Source organism: Anser cygnoides, chromosome 1 (assembly GCF_040182565.1).
Source record: "Anser cygnoides isolate HZ-2024a breed goose chromosome 1, Taihu_goose_T2T_genome, whole genome shotgun sequence".
Classification (NCBI taxonomy): domain Eukaryota; kingdom Metazoa; phylum Chordata; class Aves; order Anseriformes; family Anatidae; genus Anser; species Anser cygnoides.
In genome coordinates this window covers 16808530-16831543 of record NC_089873.1, presented here as the reverse complement: position 1 = coordinate 16831543, position 23014 = coordinate 16808530, and the positions used below count along the sequence as shown (strand labels likewise).

The 23014-nt window shown below is 45.4% G+C and overlaps 1 protein-coding gene across 6 annotated transcripts in view; it reads left to right on the top strand.

The window, feature by feature from the left end:
* The window catches only part of CELSR1 (cadherin EGF LAG seven-pass G-type receptor 1), a 165791-nt gene that overhangs the window by 47118 nt on the left and 95659 nt on the right, over positions 1-23014 (top strand). For all 6 annotated transcript variants that reach the window (XM_048068506.2, XM_048068507.2, XM_048068508.2 and 3 more), the window contains exon 2: positions 21179-21817. In XM_048068506.2, coding sequence (XP_047924463.2) covers positions 21179-21817 — 639 coding nt within the window. The remainder of the gene's footprint in view (positions 1-21178; positions 21818-23014) is intronic.

The following is a 23014-nucleotide window of genomic DNA, read 5'->3' as shown; positions in this document are numbered from 1 at the left end:
TTTGGCTCCCCTGAGAGCTCCTCAGCACAGATTTCTGACGGGGGAATTAGTTTCTGGAAATGGAAGCCTGCTGTACCTCACTAGTGCCCTGCAGATACCTGTTGTGTGCTGTTTAGTCACCAGCCTTGTATTTGGTACGTGTTAGCTTCTGCTTCTCAAGCAACCAGGGATGCACCACAAACAGGTTGCAACAAGTCTTAAAATGAGGGGTTAGAGTGCAGATAATGAGATTTCCATCAGATTAAAAAAAAAAAATCTTGTAAACCTTTCACAACCAAATTTTTAATGGACTTTTTTGGGGGAGGGAGGTACCTTCCTAGGAAAAAAAAATCACTTGGGGAGATCTGAATGTATAAAATCAGCTGTAAACTGAATTGGGAAGGAATTTAAGGTGAGAATCCTCCAGCATTTTTTAAGTCATGCAGTAGGACAGAAGACGTTTTAATGATTTTTTGAGTTGTTTACTTTTATTTTTTTCAATATGCTTAGCTTTCCTTTCTTCCTCTTATTCTTCAATAGGAGGCTTGGTACAAACTGAAAGATACCTCAGATCCGAGCAAATTGGATCTGAGCTCTGCACCAACGTGAGTTGCAGTGGTCTGTAAGAGTGGTCTGCACCAGTGGTCTGCAACACAGCATGGGGAGACTCTTTGGTGCCCTTTGGAAGACGTAAGGTTTTCAAAGTAGTGTTTGCTGGTAGGGTTGCACGTCTGTGCTCAGAGAAGCCAGGTGGCACAAAAAAGCCTGGGCATTGCTTCTGCAAACCTTATGTACAGGGGCTTCAATGAGCGTTAGCTGGCTCAGTGCTCAGCAGCCTGCTGAGCGTGGGACATTTCAGCAAAGTCCAGTGCTTGAGCGTAAAGGAGTCAAGGAACCGAAAGGGGACTGTTAGGGGCAAGCAAGGGGCAGTTCAGCGATGAGCTGTGCCCCCTAATAACAACTAACTGCATACTCCAGATTAGACAAAAACAAACCAAAACAAAATAGCAAGCTGTTTCATTTTCTTTTCTTAATTCCTTCTTATGTGGTGTTACAAGTTGCAGAGTTAAGATCAGCCAAATAGGTTGGAGCGTGAAATGAATCGGGCGTTAAGCAGGGGAAGATGTTCCACTGGTGTACCTGTCCGCAGTCGCAGTGTGTTCGATGCCTCTTTTTGTTGTTTACATTGCCTAATTGCTGTGTTCCATTTAACGTATTATCTTATTCAATTTATTATTCTTGAACATGTAAGCTGAACTTTAATTCAGTGCCAAAAAAACAGCTCATGGCTGGTCTTTAAATTTTAATTATTTAACTTTGCTTTTAAGAAGTCTTTCCCTGACCGACATTTGCAGTTTAACTGTGTTAATTCTCTTTGTCCTGTAAAATAACACTTGAAATTCACTAAATAAGGAAAAACAAACAGGGGGCAACGATCAGTGAAGTCTGTCCAGAGCAGTGTGCCACTGTCTTGCCCAGACCTTGATGCTATCGATCGCTGACCGAGGGCTCTGCTGCAGGTTACCTCTTTTGGAAGCAGCTTCTCCAAGAGCTTGCTCGGTTTCTCTTGGCAAATTCAGTCTCTAATCCAAGTAGGAAAAATAGCATCTGGCGTGCCAGCCTTGAATGACTGCCGACCCCTGAGCTAACGTGTGTGTTAGTCTAGTGTAGACAGATCAATGTGCTCCTCGCAGCATGTTTTAGAAATGTTGCTAAGATCTTCCAAGTGCTAGTCCATACAAGTTAGCCCTCCGAATTTTCTCCCTCTTCGGCACTGTCGGGAGGCACGTTGTGTGCGCTCGAGCTTTCCCCGAGCCCGGCTGTTTGCTCTGGTTTGAACCAAGATGGGAATAAGAGACTGCATGAATTCTTTCTCACAAACGTGTTATTTTTCCATGCTCTTCCGTGAATGAAGTTGTGCCAGGAGTCGCTGAAAGGTTGGGAAGGCTCAGGAAGCCGGTAATTTGCTCACTTAGAGCTCCACAAAAGATACCAATTTTTTGTATGGTTCTTACCATCTGAAGGTGAATATAATTAAGAAATTGAGTCAGTTTACAAATAGGTCATGGATCATGTAATAAACTGCAATTGTTGACATTTATGGAGGCTTTTTCTCCCAAACATTGTTTATGAAAGGCAATTGGCAAAGGCATTGAGACAAAAACTGCTGTAGGCTTCTTTTCTGGGCAGCGCTCAGCCTCCCGAGCTCCTCCTTTCCTCCCCAGCATATCTTTTGAAGCTCCGTTTTTGTATTTTCATGTATGTACATGTGCTACATTTCAAGTGGTGCAGTAGTTGATTTTCTTGTACTGAGAGCTGTGGGACTTTAATTGCTGTGTGTTTTTTTTTTAATGGAGCTGGGTTTCACCTGAACGCTCGGCTTTCCCAGGAGCTGCAGCGGGGTGTCCTACAGGACCGTCCCCTTCTCCAGGTCTGCAAGGAGACCTCTGGTTGTCTCCAGCAGCACAGACAGCATCTCAGCCCCTCAAGCAGCCTCTCTAATGGCTGTAGGTGCACGTACGGTCTTGCTCTTTGCAGGAGAGCAGTGGTAGGTCAAAGCAACCTAGGTGTTGCAGGCAGCGAGTGGTCAGGGAATGGCCTCTTCTTGAAGAGGCTGGTAAATTAGCCCTCGGGTTTCTCTTCTGTCAGTCTGCTGTGGGTTGCATCCCATTCTTGTACCAGATGTCATCAACTCCAGTCAGAGGCAGCTGATGTGAACTAAAAAAACTCTTGCTAGAGGCAACATGCATATTCGCTCTTCATTACCCACAGCAGACTGGTGAGAAAAAACAAAGGTGGGGGAGGCAGGAAAAGCCAGATCAGGAAAACAGTTGAAAGACCTTGGGCTGAGATGAAGACTCACCTGGATTCAGTTTTTCTCCCATTGTCTTGTGTGTTCAGAAGTACGGTTAGCTGGCTCCATGAGAAGGAAAACAAGAGTTAGCCAAGCTGGAGATGAGCTTCTCTAAAACCAGGAGCGTTGGGCTGCAAAGCTGTGGTTCAAACCCATTGGTAAGGAGGCAAGGACACAGCAGAATAGGTTGGAAGCTGCGTCCTGTGGGGATCTTCTAAGAACAATAGCATCTTTCATGCTTCATAAGTATGAAATGAGCCACCACTCCCACAGAGCCCAGTGTGCGAGCTGATGCCACCAGCGTGGGGAGACCCCACGACTTTGACAAAGACATGGTGGCAAGTTTTGTGGTTTCTGCTGACAGTGAGAGGCCTGGGTGGATGCTCGTGTTGCTGTAGACAACCCTTCACAAGAGGTGTTGTGTTGTGCCCTTGGGTGCCATCCTCACCCAGCTGCAGCACCTTGCACCATGCAGAGTGCAGAGGGCAGTCCTACACCATGTGGTGTGGGCATGGCCCCATCAGGGCTGCGTGCAGGGCTTGGCTTTTTGCAAGGTCCGTATGAAGTCCCACAGTTGGGTCTGAGAGGCTGTTTGATTTCTATAGGCAGAATTCCTATAGGCAGAATTTTATTGCAAAACGTCCTGGAGGGACCTAGCTGGGATCAAACCTATCCATGAGAAAAAGCCTCAGTGCAAAACCCTCCACCCCTGCTTCATGAGTCGGTGTCTGGGACACCAATAAGTCAGAGGGAAGCCAAGTTAAATGCTTCTAGTCTTTGCCTTTTGCCGTGGCACTCAAGCTGGTGTCAAAGACTCATATTAATAGGATTATTCCCCTGTCAGATGGAAGCAGCAGATAGCCATCCCAGATGTGCATGGCTGGTTTGAAGGCCCGATTATCTTGTTAGTGTCAGTTCTTGGCCTCTTATCAAAGGGACTCTCACGTACATCACCTTTCAGCTCTTCACCCTGCAAGGAGGAGGAGGAGCACCCTTTAAGCAATTCCCAGCTCGTAAGCCGACATTTGTCATTTTTTTCGGTAGCGTCAAGAAGAGCAGGCTACCGAGCGTGGCGGGCAGGAGTGGGATGACAAAAAGCTTCTCCTAGGTGAGGCCAATAGATGCCTTCACTGAGTGCTGCCAGCTGTGGGAGGCAGAGTTGTTGTAGTCTTGGTGCATGAAGCCCCGTGGAGCTTTTTGGCTGTTTGGGGTTTGTTTTCAGGGAAAAGATGCCGCCGTCGCTCTGCTGACTGCTGGGTGCATCTGCTCTGCAAACAGCAAGGTGCTGGGCTGCTCTCAGTGGGCATAGCTTGAAAAGAGCCTTCACTGGGACGATGCAGCGGGGGGTCTGCAAATGTGATCAGGTGGCTCCAGAGGTGACTTTACAGAGAGGAATCAGAAAAAAATATTCATTATTCTTTTCAAAATTGCCTCTCTTGTTTCACTTTTATCAACATATTAACTAGATTAACCAGAGCATCTGGTGTTTCTGGACTCAGTTACATGATTCACTTAGTACCTTTGTGTAACAAAGATATTGAGAACTGAAACCAACTATTTCCTAGCTCTAAAATCCCCAGGCACAATTTGGTGCCTCTAATTCTTTTTGTCACCAGGCTGAATACAGGCGTACGTGTTTCTGTAGCCAGCCAGAATATAATAAACACAGGAGCTTAAATCTCCGTTGTTAGCTGGGGGGAAAAGCCCTCTCCCTTCCTGGGGCACGTGAAACCTGCCCTCGGTGTGCTGTCCTGATTGGAAATTTTGAATGTGCATTCTCAGAATGACTTCATTTAGTGCCCGGAGCCAAGCCCACATGCTGCTGCACCGCGGCCCGCAGCCAGCAAGAGAAATGAAGCTAGACGAGGCGACAGCTACAGGTAGGTAGGTGTGGTGCTGGCAGTTGCGTTTTCACACGCAGCAGTTGCAAGCTCGAAGTGTTGTTGTGGTCATCTCTCAGGTCCAGGCAGACATGAAGTTACTTCTTGAACTGAAATAAGAACACTTGTAAAATCTCCAGTTTTCGTCATGTAACGTTAAAATCGTAGAATCAGAGGATCGTTTGGGTTGGAATAGACCTCTAAGATCATCACGTCCAACTGTTCACCTATTTTATGTAAGGAAATTGCAGCCAATGACACTCGTAGGTTAAATTAGCTTGCATCACGTTTGAGTCATGAAGACAGCAGTGTCACTGGAAGTGAAGATTCGTTTGTATTTTGCAAATCACTCCTAAAAGTGCTGACTGCTGTGTTCGTTACTAGCCCGTGATTACTTGTACTAAAATACCTGGTGTGGCATTGCCAGCCAGTTCTTGTTTTCACTTGTAAGAACCTCTCAAGCCTCTTCTTTTGTCACGAGATGGTACTGTTTCTGTATCGCAGCAGTTTTACAGCTCTGCTAGCAGAAAATAAAGGTATTTTTGCTACCACGTGTGAAAACACGTAGTGTCTTAAAATTCCCTATCCCCCTGCATAGTGCAAAATGCTAAGCAGGTTTGTATCGTGCTGTGATCTCTTCCTGAGGTCTCACTTAGAGTTGTTTTCATGTATTCACTCCCATAATGTTTCACCTCCTTACTCTTCCGTGTTAGAGTATTTCTTCTGCTAGCAACGTCTGTACTTCCAACATTGCATCACCCCTCCGCCTCTTTTTGTATTCTCGCTCTCCCCGTTGCCAGCCCAAGAATCATTGTTCTTTGTTTAGTGATGTTGCCTAGGTCACAAATTGCATGATTTATTAACGTTTTTACCAGAGCTTGCTTGTTTCCCATACCCTCTGCATTGTGTGTGTGTACATTAATGTCGCAGCCACCGAGTGCTTACATTTTACTGTTTTCCTTACAACTTGTAGGATTTTTCAAGCCATGAGAAGGGCCAGCAGTGTTGGATTTGCAAAGTCACGTATTCAACCGTTCTCCCAGGCTTGCAGAAAACCCAGATTACACAGACCTGAGAGTTGTGTGTGTATGTTAGGAAGATGTTTTCATGCTGCAGGGCTGTCAGCGGTGGAGGCAAAAAAAAAACCAGCCATCAGCACACGATGTGCACCTTGGCTTCATGTCGTGCATTGCTTTGTACAGTTGAGAAGTGTGATGCATACATTTAGGCAGTAAGCAAAATAATTAATTTATCTTCTGTTTTATGCTGGAGCCAGTGATGAGACCTCCCAGCCCAGGGAACGCTGCCCCTCTTGTTTTTCCCCACTTATCTTGAAGCTCTTCTGAATTGTCAGCTGCGAACACGGGGAGGTTAGCACCCTCTTTGCTTAAGGCCGTCTAATCTTAGTACTGACCTTTCATCGCAGAATGCCCCCGTGAGCTGTGCCGTGCAAGTCCCTTTCGGCAGCCCCCCAGCATCCTGAGGCTGCTGTGTGGTGTCTCTGCTGGCCGGCAGCGGGTCCAAGCACCGTCACGGAGAGGGCTTCCCCTTCTCCCTCGCAGTCTCACGTTTCTAGCCCAGTCCTGCTAAGCGTCGGCTTGCCGTCTGCTCATCCCATTAGTTTTCACCTGGAAATAATGACTCAGAAAATTCCTCTGTATCACTGAGGTTGTTTTCCTTCCACTGTGTTTATCGTATTAACCCCATCCTGGCTCCCAGAATGACACCCCATTTTCTGTGTCACAGCCCGTGCTGCCACAGGTCTGGTTCTTTACTAAGAAGCTACCAATCATGGGCACTTATTTTACCTCTCTGTCTCCCACCTCTGGCTTGTGTTTGCATCCTGACTGTATGCTTGGAGAGTTTTTGTTCTTGTCCTTTTCCACGCAGCAGTTCCTGGAAGAGCCGCAGCCCAGCCAGCCTGAGCCATCCTTAGGCCTATGGAGTAAATTCTCCACAAACACATGCACTGGGGCCACAAATCCTTTTCTGCAGAGACTCCTCTGCTGTGTTGCTGTTATTTTATTGTATGTTAGAAATCTGCTGAGATCCAAATCAAAGATGTACAAACAAAACAGAAATTCATCTCCTGGGGCTGAATAAAAGACATGGTAAGTGTTTGTCCAGCTCATTCTGGACATGGTCCTGAGCAACCTGCTCTAGGTGGCCCTGCTTGAGGGAAAAGGACCTCCAAAGTACATTTACATGTATGTTTATAGTTGGAACACTTTCTCATCCACATTAATGTGTGAAAAAAGCATCAGTGGAATAGACATGACATCACTTGAGCCCGGTCTCAGCTGCCATTACAGGAAAGCAGATTCCTGTAGGTGTTGCAAAAGAGAAAAATATACAGTGGGAATAGAAAGGAGGACTATGTGACTCTGAGAGGTGGAGGAAGGGGCAGATATAGGAGAGAAGAAACACAGGGGAATTGTGATGGTGGGAGGTTGAGCTCCATCGTATTAGCAGAGCACCATGCCTACAGTGAAGCACGAGCTCTCCAACACAGCTCCCTGGCTCACGAGGACCATGTGAGCCACTACACAACCACTTTGAGAACTCAGCTTGCCCTTGTTGGTGTGCCACTTCTCCTTTCTTTCCCATCTCGTTTGAGGTCTTGTAGGTAGGACTTCCTAAAGGTGCCCATTTTCTTCTTTGCAAGCTCCACAGGTCTCTGCATCTGCTCCACCAGAAGCACTCGTGCCAGACAAGGACTGGACAGGACCTGAGCCCAAACCAGCAGTGTGGAACCCAAATAATGTGCAGTTACCCTTGAACGATTAATTTTCACATATTCATTGTTTTTGCCCTGCTTGTGCGTCTCTGCCCCACTTCCCTACTAACCGCTGAGAATTTGCATGTGAATTGGTTGGCTTCAGTATTAGGAGATGTTTTGTCACAGCTTGGGACACCAGACAGGGCCCCGGTCACCTCCCAAAACACGCATCTGTCTCCCTGCCCTGCTTTGAAAACCTAGCAGCTGAGTAGAGAGGGATTAGCCTCTAGACGGGGCTTTCAGAAACAGACTTTAATTAGAGGTGCGGGATGGAGCTGAGCAATCACCTCTGATTACTGCTGCAAATGCTTTAAGAAGAGAAATTAGAGCAATGGCGTATTAAGGGGTGGGCTCTCAGGTCTTAATATCTCAAGCAGTTCAGTCTTTTTAAAGTGCTTTGGCCGGATTCTGGCTCGTGGTATGTGTGTGCACACCCAGCGTACCTCCAGTCACCCAAGGGTGTTACCCCGGTGTGGGAGGTGAAGGTTCAGCAGGGCCATCCCTCGGACACCTCCTCCTTGGGGTGGCAGCTGTCCTCGTGAGTGCATTCGTTCCCCTGCTCTCAGGGAAGCACCAAGTGTATTTTACACTCCTAAGTCTTCGTGGTTGTGCACTTCATGCTCATACGACCTCATTGTCATCCATGATTTCTTACTGATTTACTGAGTTTCTGCTGCTAACATGGGGTTGCTGTTTGGTAGCTTCTGGGATGGTGTAACTCTACAAATCCCACCACTGACAAACCGGTTCTGAAGCACCACAGCCTGCACTGAGTGAGATCAGTACTTCTGAAGTCATTATGGAAATATCATTAAATAAAGGGAAAATGGAGACATTTGTGGAGCAGAGGCACAGGACGCACTCACAGACCTAAGAAACCCCTGTGCTTCCGCTGTTTGCAAAGTGTCCTGCACGTCCCAGATGGCATAATGCAGCAGATGCTAAATGACATTATCTGTTAACAAATCGCAGTATCCTACCTACTGGCCTTGGACCAGTTTAAAAAAGAAAAAAAAAAAATCTTGTTAAAGGTGTGGACGTAAGAAAAAAAAAAGTAGTTTAATATACTAGGCAAGTAAAACATTTCCTCTTTGGGGATCCTGACTTAACTTTAACCACCAAGGTTACGGTGTTTTCTGAAGCCTCAGGTTACGGCTGTAGGAACAATAGTGCAGGAGATGTCATCAGCCTACTCAGAGAGCCAGGAGAGGTCATTTTACAGAGCTTAGGCTTTTTTTTTTTTTTTTAAGAGTACGTGCCCAGCATGGGAGCCTGGCGTCACAGCCCAGCTTCTTGCTCACAGGAGCCTGTCTCACAGACGAATGCAGAAAGATTTAACCACGAAACACAGAGCCAGCAGCAGTCCTGGAGCAGGAATGTGAAGTTTGATTTCCATAAGAGGGGACTGAAATGTCTTCTTGACCAAACAGGTCTCTGAGAAAGAGGGAAAAACACACAGATAGCTTTTGGGGGCACTAGAATATTTTATTTTGAGTTTGAACATTTTTTTTAATTTTACTTTTGTGAAATTCGATTACGGAAATATCCATCCTTAATTAGATAGTGTTGAGTTGGTTTTTGGCTTTTTGTTTTGTTTTGTTTTGTTTTAATGAAATTGAGGTAGAAGATATGTTTGGCAACTGCAGAAGCCCTTTTAATTTTTTCACATTATACTGTAATGAAATTAAAGTAAGTTAGAGGTGATCAAGGCTAGGGTCTGGCTAAACACACCCCAAACCCACAGACTTTCCTGTTCACCCAAAACACACTGTGGAAGTTTGTTTCCCCGTCCCTGCTGAGCACAGCTCACTTGTGTAAGCTGTCCGATCCTCCTCCCACCATCTTGCAGGCGCCCATGCAGCAGTTTGTTTAGGCTGGGATGGCAGAAAGGGGAAAAGACGAGCAAAAGCCAGCTTCTCTAGGGTAAGTCTCTGCTCTCGAGGGGTATCTCAGGATGAGCCTCTTCAGCCTCTCGTTGGCAGTCGTGGGAGTCAGCTGTGATGGGGGATGCCTGAGCTGGAGGTCAAGAGCAGAGACTCTACCTGATCATCCTTAGCAGCACAAGATTTTGAGTTAGATATAGATGTATATACTAAATATATATATATATTTGGGGGTGGTAGAATTTTCCTAAGTCATTCCCAATGAAAGATTCACTGAAATAGCTATATTTCTGTTATTGGTTTCGGTGACCCAGTGTTGCCAAATTTCTGGTGGAGATGTTTTTCCTCCGCCACCCAATTGCAGCCAGCTGTCGGGATGCCTTTGTGTGCATCTTGGTCTGCCTTTGTTTGACGCAGAGGATGACACCCGCGTGACAAATCGGGGAGCTGTGTTGGGTGACAGCCGGGCATCGCCTGCCTGTGCTGCCCCTGACCTGCAGCATGCCGCAGCCCGTTCCCTTCCTGGCGGTATTTATGGGAATTTTGCTGTCCTTTCAAATAACGTTGCCCCATGCTGTGCCACTGCTGCCTGCGCTGCTCATACACTCATTTAGCGGCATTATAAACCTCTCCTGACCCGTGTTGCAGCTGCTTTGCCTTTCTCCCTGTCACCAGCTGTCAAGTCCAGAAAGAACTAATTCCTTTTTTCCACGTAAATCTTAAATCTGTGCTTCCCTTTCCCAAGAGTCCACCTGTGAGACATTCGAGAAGCTTCAAGCGGTGAATGCTGTGAGGATTTGGCTGTTTTAGGTACTCGCCTCAGATGTCAGCAGGCTTATTTTGAAAAATTAGAAATATGACAAAATACCTAAAATACACTTTCCTTTCAAGAACTGGATTGATGCCATGACATAAGCATTCAAGGTGACTCTCTGGAGAGCTAATGTCCTGCCTGTACAAACAATCTCGGAGCTCAGGTGATTAAAAAGTGTGCTCCAGACACTGCAATGGGAAACCCTTTCTACTAATTAAACTTAATCAATTATCTGAGCTCTTGAGAAATGGCTACAAAGTATGAATGGGACTATATTGGTAAAGATTCCTAGAATGAGCATTTTTATGTTTTCCCTGAATGATTTGCATTTATTTTAAGGCTCAGCATTACTGATGCCAGTTTTTGACAATATATTTTGCGGGCTTCTTCCATGGCATCACTCTGTTACGGAATGAAGTAAATTCTTTTAAAGGTAACCTTTTATGTACAAAAATTGTTGGGTTACCTTATGTTAGTCCTAGAATGCAAAATATGCTTCACTCAAGATCTGTGTCTTACAAAATGTCTGGCAGAAAATTTTATCTGATTCTTGCAGAAGTGAATCATGCAGTTATAAATCCATTTCTACAGCTCAGCTGAATGGGAATAATTAGATAGGCATTTGAGATTGCGGTATCATTTCCGAAGATCAGTGTAGTTTCAGCTCTTCAGCAGTGGCTCAGAGTCACTGATGTTACCCGTCCGAATCTGTCAAAACTTGACGTGCCATTTCTTTGCCTCGGCTTTCCAAGATGACGCACGGAGATAAGAGTCAGGCTCTGGCATTCTTCTGACTTGGTCCGTGGGGCTGCTTTCCTCTTTGTGCAAGTTTTGCAGAGCAAACCACAGGAGAAAAACACCCGCTCCAGGTTCAAGACTGCAGAAACAGGAAACAAGGGCTTTGTCCTTTTTGATTAGTGTCCAGCATACCAGTTTTGATGGCAAGGATCCAAGAATAACCTTCGCGATTGACCATGCGGCCAAAACCACGATGATCTCATTGCCAGTGGCCAGTGACACGTAGCTGGTTAACTAATCAAAGTTATTTTTTGGTTTCGAATCATATTTTTTTAAAAAATAGCGCGTTGCCTATAAACGCAGAATCTGAACAAAATACGTGGGATTTTTTCTAAAAATATTGCCAGTGTCTGGTGGGTCTCTTCCAAAACTGCAAAAGTTCGCTGAAGGTTTTTGCCTATTTTATCTTCTATTTGTTCTATTTGTCTATTTATTTTGTTCATATGATACAAAAAGCTATTTCTTATTGCAGCTTCTTAATGGCTTAAGTTTCTTTTTGCTTATTTGCTTCTTATTCTGTTTAATTTAGGAGGCCTCTGTTAAAAAAAATGGATCAACAGATCTGGTCGGTTGCAAATCCAGTAAGGGCAAAGAAAACCTATTGCCTTCAAGACCAAAAACTGGGGAAAAGGTGGTATTTTGTATTGAGTTAAGCTAATTGAAAGTCTAAATTCTTCAGGCTGTGGGAGGTGGTTATATGTTATGTTGGATCCCAGTGGAGGGACCTTGAATACACTACTCACTGCTCATCTGTGGGGTGGCTGCTCCCCATCACTCCTCTTGATTTTGATCTGCCTCTTAATAAAAAACAAACAAACAAACAAGCAAAAATTCTTAAACATTAATTGAACTTGAGAGGAAGACAAAATGGAGTGGTAAAGGCTCTGAAACCTTTCACTTAAGGCATGCCTGTGACAGGTGGGACATCCGTGCCCCAGTTGTTGCTCCCATCAGCATTTAGGGCTTCGATGTGAATTGAGGTGGCATGGGGAGGATATGACGGGTTGTCTGCTTGTCTGGGTCCCTCCTCGGGAGAAGTGTGTTCAAGCAGAAGGAGCAGCTGAGCAACCTTTGCTGTGCCTGGGGTGTGTGGAAGGTGATGCATGGCCATTATTGCTAAAAGAAGCCTCCCCTTGTCCTCCCCCAGATGGATGGCCCCCTGGTTTGATCCTGCACTGATTTACAAATGGTCTTGTGATGACTGCAACTAGAGAAAAATGGAAAAAGTGCACATGTGCCTAGGCGTCCTCTGAGTTTCCCACACTCAGATCACAAACACAGTGAGCAGCCTGCTGAGCTGTCACAGCTGAATTTTTCTTGTGTTTTTCTGCTTCAGGGACATGGGCAAGGCTGTGCATTGCCCAACATATCGGTGGCTCTTACAGCTGATACGCAACTGTTTTGAAAGCTGAGCTGTAAACAGAAGTGACATCAGGAAAAAGGGGCCGTTGCCTTTTGTCAATGTTCCCTCCTTTGTTGTTGAGTCAAGATAGCAAATCTGAACTCGGGCCAGCGGGAAGCATCCCTGGGCTTTCATTGTGAGCTGCAGACCTCGTAGGAGTAAAGAGCAGAGCGTATCTCAAGGCAAATGGTACATGGGAATATAGAGACGTTCAGAAAAATAAATGTGATGGATTTCGTGTTGCTGACACTGTTTTGAAAGTAGCCCTTTGAGGCCACTAACACTCAGTTTGTGTGTGAACACCGAGGCAGAGAAGCTATTTCCTTATTGCTGCCCCTGGTTTTGAACCTCCCAGACCCCCACCCCAAGTCTTCCCATCCCCAGAATAGTTTTAATCTGTCGAGCCCTGGGGAAGTTCTTGCTGTCATCAGACCAGATGAGTGAAAACGTTTGCAGGGGTACGAAGAGAATGAAGCATTTTGTGGGCAGCCAGTGGTTGGCTCCGCAGGCAGCACAGCTGGATATCCCAAATGGGCACTTTCTTCTGAAGTTTACAGTTTGTTGGGTGCTTTCATGGTTCTTTAAGAAACCTGTCTGAGTCCTCTGTGAGACTGGGGGACCAGGGGACAGGAACAGGCACATCTCCTGTGCTGTCCCTGCCGCTGTGGCCACCGCTGTGATGAGGTGCAGGATATGGACCTAGGTGATGGGCTGGGAAACCAGCTCTTGCCTTTTAGCTATGGATATTTAGCTATGCATTCAATTAGAATGAAAATGCAAATGATATTAAAACCTTCTCTCTTTAAAGTTCAGAGAGGCTTGGAAATCATCACAGTAATTAGACAATAGTTTTGGTTATGTATGAAGCGAGATCAAGCTCTGTGCAAGGCGGTGGAGCCCCCAGCAAGTCGCTCCGTGTCTCTATCAGGCACAGCCATCTCCAGTGGGATTTTTCATCCAGACAGGTCTGATGGGTCCCTTGATACGTGCAGTCTCCATGAGCATTAGCATGAAGTGGGAACCAGCCCCCCCAGCTGCAGTCCAAAGGCTGCATCAGAGGGGGAGCGGCATCAGGGCAGGCTCCTGGGCTGTCCCCCTCCAAGGGCTGGGGACAGGGCTGGGGACAGCAGCGTGATGGTGTGCAGGGAGCTGGCACAGCCCTGCTGTCAAACATGGCCAGGTAGAGCAGTCTTGCCAGTCCTTGCTAGCAGGGAAAACCAGCTTAGGTGCAGGGAGACGCGCAGAGCCCAGGAAGGAAAATGGCTTTACATTTCGGCAAGCTGGAAAATCTCCTCATCAGTAAAATGGTCTGGAAGGAGATGGCAATGAGCGTGCTCATGCTGGCTTCCTACACATCGTCGTTCCCTCATCCAGTCTGTGCTCAGGACGGGGACTTGTTTCCCCCTACCTGCCCTGTCGCTGTGCATCCCTGCCAGCTTCCCTGCCTGCACCTCTCCCCCTACCGCGCCTGTACCCCATGGACACCAGGTCTCTGAGAGCAAGCAGCGATGCTGGAAGAGGGTATTGAAGAAAGCTGGGTGTATTTTGAGCCTCACTGCAATCAGAATTCAGTGGTGCTTATTCCTGCCAGCAGATCCGACATGCCTTGCTTCCCACCCTCCGGAGACATTCCCCCGGCCTGGTATGACCAGCCCAATTAGCATTTCAAAACTCTCAGCTTGCAGGTGCTGGTTTCAGAAGAGTTAATGGCAACCTTGTGCGGCGTTGAGCAATCCAGTTGGCATCGATTTGTTCTTAATCCCCTATGCGATTGTTCAGGCTGCAAACTGAAATATGTTGCTGCTTTTTTTTTCAATGTTGTGTACAAAGTAAATAAGCCTGAATAGCACAGGCTACATTAAAGATAATGATGCCAAAATTACTTTTTTTTTTTTTTTTTAACACGCCAGGAATTCACGGTTGCTTTCTGCAGTTTTTCCTCCCACAGCTTGCCTTTCCATAGCTGTCTGACTGAGCTCGTACTGCTGTTGTTGCTGCCGGGGGGACCGCTGGGTGAGAGCTGCCTTGGGTCCCACTGCTCCACCATCCCCCAGGTGTCGCAGGTACCCGTCTCTGTCAGGACGAAGAGATGACTCACCTTGCACAAACAAGTACATGAAAGCAAAAATAAGTACATGAAAGCTTGATTTTAAGTGTTTTCAAGAGCATCTGCAGCCTGTGAGCGCGAGAGGTGGCTTTCCCTGGAAGCTCTTCCGCAGCATGTGGGAGAAGCCAGGTGCTTTCTGTGTGTGGACACGCTTGTCAGGATCCTCTGCTTGCACCGACCCGGACATCACTTCACAAGTGTGGACGTGGCCAACACCGCTACGGCGGCAGGGCACAAGATGGCATAGCCATGGTCTGGATTTGGACTGCTGCAGTCTGTCTGAAGTGTTCACAGTGTGGTCTGCTGCTGCTTTCACCCCTCCCACGCGTGGCATGAAAACCACAGCCATTGTGTGCTCCCGTCTGTACATTTGCCCTGCTCGCCCCTCATGTTTTCATTTCTGCTCTCGACGTCTTGGTCTTAAACCACTAGCCTTTTCCTGACAGACTGTTGCTCATGTCTGGGGCTGCCAGGTCGGGAGGGAAGCTCTGCACGAGTGCGATGGGCTGCTGGCAGGGGCGCACCCAGAATTAGGCCGCAGGCCCGATTTTGGCCGGGAGCAAAGCCTGCTGGAGTCAATGGGAATCTTCCTGTTGACGTAATGGGCTTTGGAGCAGGCCTTGGCCTTGACGTTCTTCAGGCCAGTGTTTCTAATGTAAACACTTGGCATAGCGTGAATAATAGATAATTATTTTCATATATCCTTTCCAAAGTCCACAACTTGCGTTGGCAGTCAATGGTCCTAAATGTGGAAATGTGATACCAGCAGTCTGAATTGAAGGAAGGGAGAGAAGCCATAATTCCTGTGGCCAAGGGGAATCATTCCTGTCTCATTTCATCCAACGTGGTATAAAGAAGGAATTGGTGGTCATCAGCAGCATTTCTGATCCCAGAGCTGGAAGCTTTAACATGATCCATTACTGCCTGTCTAAGAAATGATAGGATGTTGTACAAGATGTGTTTACACCAAAATGAGGTGATGGAGAGTATTTCTCAAAGACTTCAGTTTGTCCCCTTTTTTGTTATTGCAACATTTAGTATCGCTTTTCTTTAGAAAAAGTGAAATTTGTATTTTTATCTGTTTCTGTTACATAACAAGGACTGCTTGGGGATGTGCAGGGATGGTTGTCCCTGGCCCTTTGTTCTGCCCTTTTGGACAACTAAGGCCAAAATTAAATTCACAGTTATGCCTATTTTCCTTTTACTTTTGTGGTAATTTTTCTCCTGTTTTGGCATAGCATCTTTCTTAGGTTTTCACTCAACATTTTCTGTGCAGTTTACTTCCTTTTAGGATGCTTTCTCTGTGCTGTAAGCCCCTGAAATTCTCCATAATGTAGGCAATGTTTTAAAGAGTTTGTCTTATGGATGCTCGTAGTTTTCTCATTCCTAATCATAGAACGGCTTTGTAGTGGCTACAGCAGTGGTTTGGAAGGGACAATTTTAATACACTAACATCACACGTATTTTAAACCTGTTTCCTTGGTGTGCAAGCACGCATGCAAGGCAGCGGCTCTGTATTGCAAGGCCTGCAGACTTGGTGAGGCAACAAACAACCAACATTTAGTGTAGGACTACTCATGTCACTTTTATGGTTGTCTGCTGGTTTTTACTGCTGTTTGCTCAGCGGGAAGCTGAGCGAAACCCATGTTTTAGGTTCCAGCTCTGCTCAGGCAGCCAAATATTGCCTGTTGTCTCCACTGCTATGAGCTGCTGCTACTTACATGCTACTGCCACCCAGGCAGTGGAGAGGACACTAAAACTATGGCATCTTCATCATTAATTCAGGGCTCAGTACTGAACTTGCTAAGCAGAGAGGTGAAAAAAATGAGGCCTTTTGCAGATTTCACTGCCACTGTGGCTTTTCCCTTTGGCAGCCACTGCCACCCATCTGTTTCTTCTCTTCTCCTGACCTGCAGAGGATTGCTGCTCTGCACGGTGCAGCCTGCTCCCATATGTAAAGACATAGCTGCAAGCAGTGAGGGATGGAAGTCTGATCATCCAAAGGCATGTTACCAAATGACGTCTACTGCCTATGGATATGCCTGCTTCCTACGAGCTGGGAAAAGCAAGAGGTTTATTTGAACCTATGGAGCGTCCTTATTCTCTGTTTTCTGGCCAAGGAGTTTGCATGGCTGTGTCGTAAACTCTGGCATCTGCTATTTCCAGATCCATTATAAAGCAAGGTTAGAATAGATGTGGGTTGGGATATCTATGAAAGAACGTTCTGATGCTAAAGTATTTATATAAAATATACAGCTTTGATAATTATCCCTAAGACCCTTGTATATAATAAGCCCCAAAAAAGTGTTAATTGTTTTATTTCTGCCAACTTCAAAAACAAACAAAAAGATCATTTCTGGCCAGGTGCTGCCATTGCCAAATACGTGTTTCAGTTAAACATTGCTGTGTATACATTTCTAGATAATAAAATTCTTTGGTTTATGGACTGCCAGAAGATAGAAAGCTGAGATTAAGGTCTCAGATTTGATTGGGATTGTTGTAAAGTAAAGGTAATCACGAAACAATGGCTATTTAATAAATTCTCAGTTATTACTGTATTTTAGAGAGGTTTGTGCTTTTGTCAGCTTTACTGTATTCTCTTTTGTTTGTAATGTGTCAGTAGTAGTTGTATTAAATCTTTTCTTTAGTTTGATGGAGTGTAAAGATTAGTTGCTCTTTTTTTAAGGAGCATATTCAGCAATGACAATGACACAAAATACACGTCTACTTTGATTTCCACCTTCTGGAGATTTCTTTTGCAGAAAGTGTATATAGAACAATATTGCCAGGCTGTAAATTCAGTGTGCATCAACTGTGTTTGTAATGAACACATCTTTTCCTCTACAATTACCTGGATGTCCAGAATACTGATATTGGTCCATTCACAATAGTGTGAGACATCAATAGACTTTTTTTTTCCCTTAATTTTTCCACCTTCTTTTTGATAAACTTGGTTGTAACACCTTTTGAAATAATATTTTATGATTTGTTTAGGGTATTTTTGTTGCTGTCATTACCCCAGTATCTCAGCATTTCAATATCTGCATTCAGTACTTCTCAATTTACACATAAGTGCCATTATCCCAATGTACATAAGAGAAACTCCGCGACAGAGTGACAAAAGCCACTGTGACAGAGGTTTTAGGAGCCGACCCCACAACAGGATGTTTGGAGTCCTATCTTTCTCCTAGATCCATCCTTCCAGTGGCTTGGGCTGCTAAGATGCACGCAGGCTACTCAAGACACTCTTAGTAGGATGCCCACGCATCCCATCTGCCAGCATGGCTCATGTTTGCAGAGCTCCTTCAGAAACACTCCTGCATCCAGCCCATTTGCTGAAGCCAAGCAGATGATGGCTGTGAGAAGCAGTGACAGCCAGGCCTTGCACACACGGACGTGTTCATCTGTGCGTAGGTCTGCTCCAAGGAGGAAAGTGTGTCCAGCGTTTCTCCTGTGTAGCATCCCTTGAAGGTTGTTTCACACCCCTGACTGAAGCCATCTTGCACCTGCCAAAACACGATACAGGCTTTTTATAGCTGCATCGTAAGACCTTTGAAAAATCAGGCTGTGTTAGAGCCTTTTTAGCAGAATAACAGATTGGTTGTGCTTGTATATTGGGTAGCTGCATATGGTAAGCATGTCAGACAGTGAAAGGACATAAAGTATTACTGCTCCATAAGATAGTACTTTCTAATACTATTTTTCTCCAATTTCTGACAGTAAACTTTTAAAACTTTCTTGAAGTATTTCATCTGAGAGGCTCAAAACACGTGTATTGTCATGTATGTCGGACTTAATTCAATTCCCGATAAGGACAAGGCAACATTTTCACTTCCTTCATTGCACTTGCTTCAGACCCTCAAAGTGAGTGTTGCCTGTTCAAAGTAGAATAGATACTAATTTGGTCACATAAAACCACAGATTGTTTCAGCTTTCCATGAATTTCTGAATGAATAGAATGATCAAATCCAGTGATTCTGCTCTCAAACCCACTGGGGATATGAAAGAGCTGCTTGTCCAGCAGGCTGTATAGCCGTGCTGGTCTTTTGTTGCCCATGGCACACATGCCTGGCTCCTTTTTACTCTCTTTTTATTTTAATGCTCTGCAATGGGGCTGAACAAAGCCAAATTTGCTTTTGAAACATAACTTAATTTTGCAAAATCCATAGCTATATGTCTGTGCCCGATTTTCTTTTGTGCAGCCTTCAGAACAACAAGGCTGTGTAGTATCTGACACAGGGCTTTTTCCAGTGATTTATTAACTGTGTCAGAATAGCTGTTGTGAATGCTGGGAAGCTCTTGTATATTGTGACAGTTTATATTGATTATGACAGTTTGTAGACTCTAGTGTGTTGTCAGACAGTGGATAGTATTTTGTCTTCTTACTATACATACCATGGACTATAGATCATAGTGTTTTCTTAAAAAAAGGACCCATTGTCCACTATTCTCATTCCTCGCTGGTATGAGAGCACTTCAGTAGGGTATTGTGCAACAAATAGCAAAATAGTTCAGGGACCCTATGGGACAAGCAATCAAATGTCAATTGCTTTAGGAAGAAAATGTGAATAGTTTATTCTGCTTCTGTTCTTTCGGTGGAACGAGCTGTGCAGTTGACAGAAGTGGGTAAACTAGTCTGAGTCTGTCGTTTATGAAAATAAAATGCATCCTGTACTAGCTATTGTCCAGACATCCACAGACTACACCAGAGGAGGTGGTTATACAGGAGGATTTTGGCTACTGATATTTCTTAAAGGTTGCATTCAGTGTCTTGGGGTCTTCGTGGAAGCTGAAATGTTTCTAGAGTGAGTCCAAGGAAGAGTTGGTAAGGATCTCTGGGAGAAAGCAAAAGCTGGCACGTGAGCAGCTATGATGGGCACATCAAAAAGATCACCCCCAATAATGACCTCTTCTTAGTGTTTGCTTTTAGCTAGGCGGTAGTAAAGTAACACGCAGGAGAGAAGAATTTTCTGTTTGCCTTAAAGCTGCTTCAGCGTGAAAAAAAATAGTCAACAGCTGAGCTTTTACAGGCAACCTGATCAGGAGGACGGAGTTGAAAGCCATTTGGTTAATTATGCAATAATTAACAATATATTTATTAGTATAATATAAACAATTAATAATAGATTTATTTTCGAAAAAAAAGAGCACTTGGGGTGCAGCGATAACTGTGAACGGGAAAAGAGCCATTCTGGTTTTTCTGTTCTTGGAAGACCTTTTATAAGAGACCATAATGGATCATAAACTTACACTTTCAGATAACAGTCCTTGGGAAGATGACCTTTGGCAATCTGTGCTGTTAGAATTTTGATCTCACACTGGTTTTAGATTGATTCAAATGCATTTTTTTGTGTGATTTTATATTAATGCAAAATCCATTTCCACACATGCATTATGGTTTGACTGAAACAAATGCAATAGCAGGTCGCTTGTCAAAATATTTCAGGGATGCTTTGGGCCAAGTCTATGGGACTAAGCTGGGGCCTAGGAGAGCTGGATTCTATTCTTAACATCCCTGTGGGATGGATATTGGCCACCCAAGCCAGTTCATCCCTCACGAGATGAACTCACACATTTTTAGTTGTACATTTGCACTGTAAGATCTTTGAGAGGGAACATTTCCTACCAGAACTCAGTCTCAGTCTCTCCTGGAATCTCTTGATGCTGCTGTAGTACTAATCATATTTTCTGTAATATGATCTATATTTTCTTAATGAGTCCTTAATGTTAGCAAGGAAACAGAATCAGACTAAGTGGTTTGATTTTGGTGATGATGCAATTTCCCATTCCATGCTCACATTGAATTTGTGTTAATTATGGCATTAACTGAATCATAATTATGTTTTGTAAAGAAAGAATGATCGATAGTTTGTGCATTCACAGCACTACTGTAAGCCTGGGGTATATTAAGATTTTACAGTGACATCTCTCAGTCCAGTGTCAGGTACTAGTAATATGCACATACTTATGGGTTTTATTGCAAAACATCCACAGCTGTACCAGAAATGCTTTAAAGAAAGGTTAAATTGAAGAGTTTTTAAGTATCTGCTTTTCATTACTGACTTTTTTTTCTAAGTTTCATAACATTTTCTGAAGAAGGTGGGTAGAATGAATGAATTCAGATGTTTAAATGTGAATATTTCCATAGGTGACTTTTATCTAAAGCTCTGGTAACAACTCTCTGTCTGTTCATAGTTCTGGCTCCTTAAGCCTGAGACTGCGCCTGGAGAAGATAATTTTGGTGGTGTGCTGTGAAAAGCAACAGCTTCCCAGCACTGGTTGTAGACTAGCCGTGACTTGTATTTAAGATCCCTTCAGTTGCTATCAGGAGAGCCCCCTTGGTCATCCCAGGGCTGTCAGGCTGTCTGTTTGCTCACTAGCCCTCTCAATTTTTTTGCCTGGGATGTTCTCTGGGTGTGTTGTTTGAGATATTTGAGTTGCAACCCTTAAGAAAATTTGTGGGTTTTTTATTATTATTATTATTATTAATAATAATTTTTATTTTTATTGAGTAAAGGCATTGGTAATCACTGCAGAAGGTGGATGCATTTCCTGCTCAAATTCTGGTGCCCTGAAATGCCTCACAGGTCCATTTAATTTCTAGGAGACTGCAGGAACGTCCTTGCCCATATGTTGAAGCCCAGTCTCTGACACCACTGTAATCTTTCTCTTTTCCCTTCAGATGGCGTCCACAGCGTGACGGCAGTTTGCACCCTGCGTGTCACCATCATCACCGACGACATGCTCACCAACAGCATCACGGTGCGGCTGGAGAACATGTCCCAGGAGAGGTTCCTTTCTCCCCTCCTGTCCCTCTTCGTGGAGGGGGTGGCAACAGTGCTGTCCACCGCCAAGGATGGCATCTTCGTTTTCAACATCCAAAACGACACGGACGTCAGCTCCAATATCCTGAACGTGACCTTCTCGGCTCTGCTCCCCGGTGGCATCCGAAACAAGTTCTTCCCCTCCGAGGACCTTCAGGAGCAGATCTACCTCAACAGGACCCTGCTGACCCTGATCTCCACGCAGAGGGTGCTGCCCTTCGACGACAACATCTGCTTGCGGGAGCCCTGCGAGAACTACATGAAGTGCGTCTCCGTGCTGAAGTTCGACAGCTCGGCCCCGTTCATCAGCTCCAACACGGTCCTGTTCCGCCCCATCCACCCCATCAACGGGCTGCGGTGCCGCTGCCCGCCCGGCTTCACCGGCGACTACTGCGAGACGGAGATCGACCTCTGCTACTCCAACCCCTGTGGGAGCAACGGGCTGTGTCGGAGCCGAGAAGGGGGCTACACTTGCGAGTGCTACGAGGACTACACTGGTATGTGTTTATCTTATCTTTGACCCATGATTTATATGTTAGCCCGTCAACCAGGCCAGCTCTGTATCAAGCTGGAATTGCTGACATTCTTAGTCAAAGGGAGAAAAACTCCTGGCGGTGCCTTCTGGGAGGGGGAAGGCTTCTGAGTGCCACACGTCACTTTGGGTAAGGCTGATATCCCCAGGGACACGCCATGACAGGAGCCGTGCCTTGCTCCAGGCCGGGCCAGGGGGACCAACAGCTACTGAAATGATTCCAGTGGTGTGAATTTCGTTCAATTTGTGCAAACATATTTCTTTTACCTAAACACTTGGAAGGAAAAAGGTGGGCCATGTCCCATGGTTTTGCATGTTAACTCCTTCCTGGCACCTCAGCAGTGCCCACCGGGGCATGGTGTGGGTGGGCAGCCTCTGTAAGGTTGCACTTGGGACAAGTGCAGAGCATGAGGGTGGTTCATGGTGCCCGAAAACTGCCACAGTACACATTTATGGGAAACACTGCAAGGCAGCTCCAGTTTGTAAGTGTCCAGGTGGACTCCAGGTGGCTTCTTCTAGGCCTGTGTCCATCCAGCAGCCTGCTGAGGAACATACTTTGCCTCATCATGATCTTGAAAGCTAGTGAAGATCAAAGTGCTGCTTCTCAAACATTCTTGAGATGTTAGAGAGGAATATTAGCCAAATGTTTTCTGGTGCTTCAGTAAAGGCAGTGGGATTATTTAAGTGTTTGAAACTGCACATGCATGTAAGCATCCTGCGCTGACGTGCTGCCAGGCTGTAATTGATGCTGACAGCTCATCAACATCTGCTGTGACCCCCACAAATGAGGTGCAAAGCAGAGGGGACTGCTCCCAAGGCTGCTTCTCGGTGCTGAAGTTATTAAAAATTGAAAACATAAATTATTTAAGTCTTCATATAAAAAAATAACATGATGTGTATGCGGACGGGGCTGCATCCAGCCTTCTAGGTGGAAGGGTTTTCCTTCATTTTGCACGGCTGTTGGCTTAGGACTGTAATTAAAAATGGAGCCAGCAGCCAGTGAGCAGGGACATGGCATCAGTTAGGGAACTGGGCTTTCCCCAGCACAGGGGCAGGAGATGCTCCCTGAGATCAGAGGGACTTGGGGCAACAGAACTTTCCGAAGGTGCCGGAGACAAATTTTTTGCCTGACCACGGAAACCCTGAATCTGTCTGTGATGGT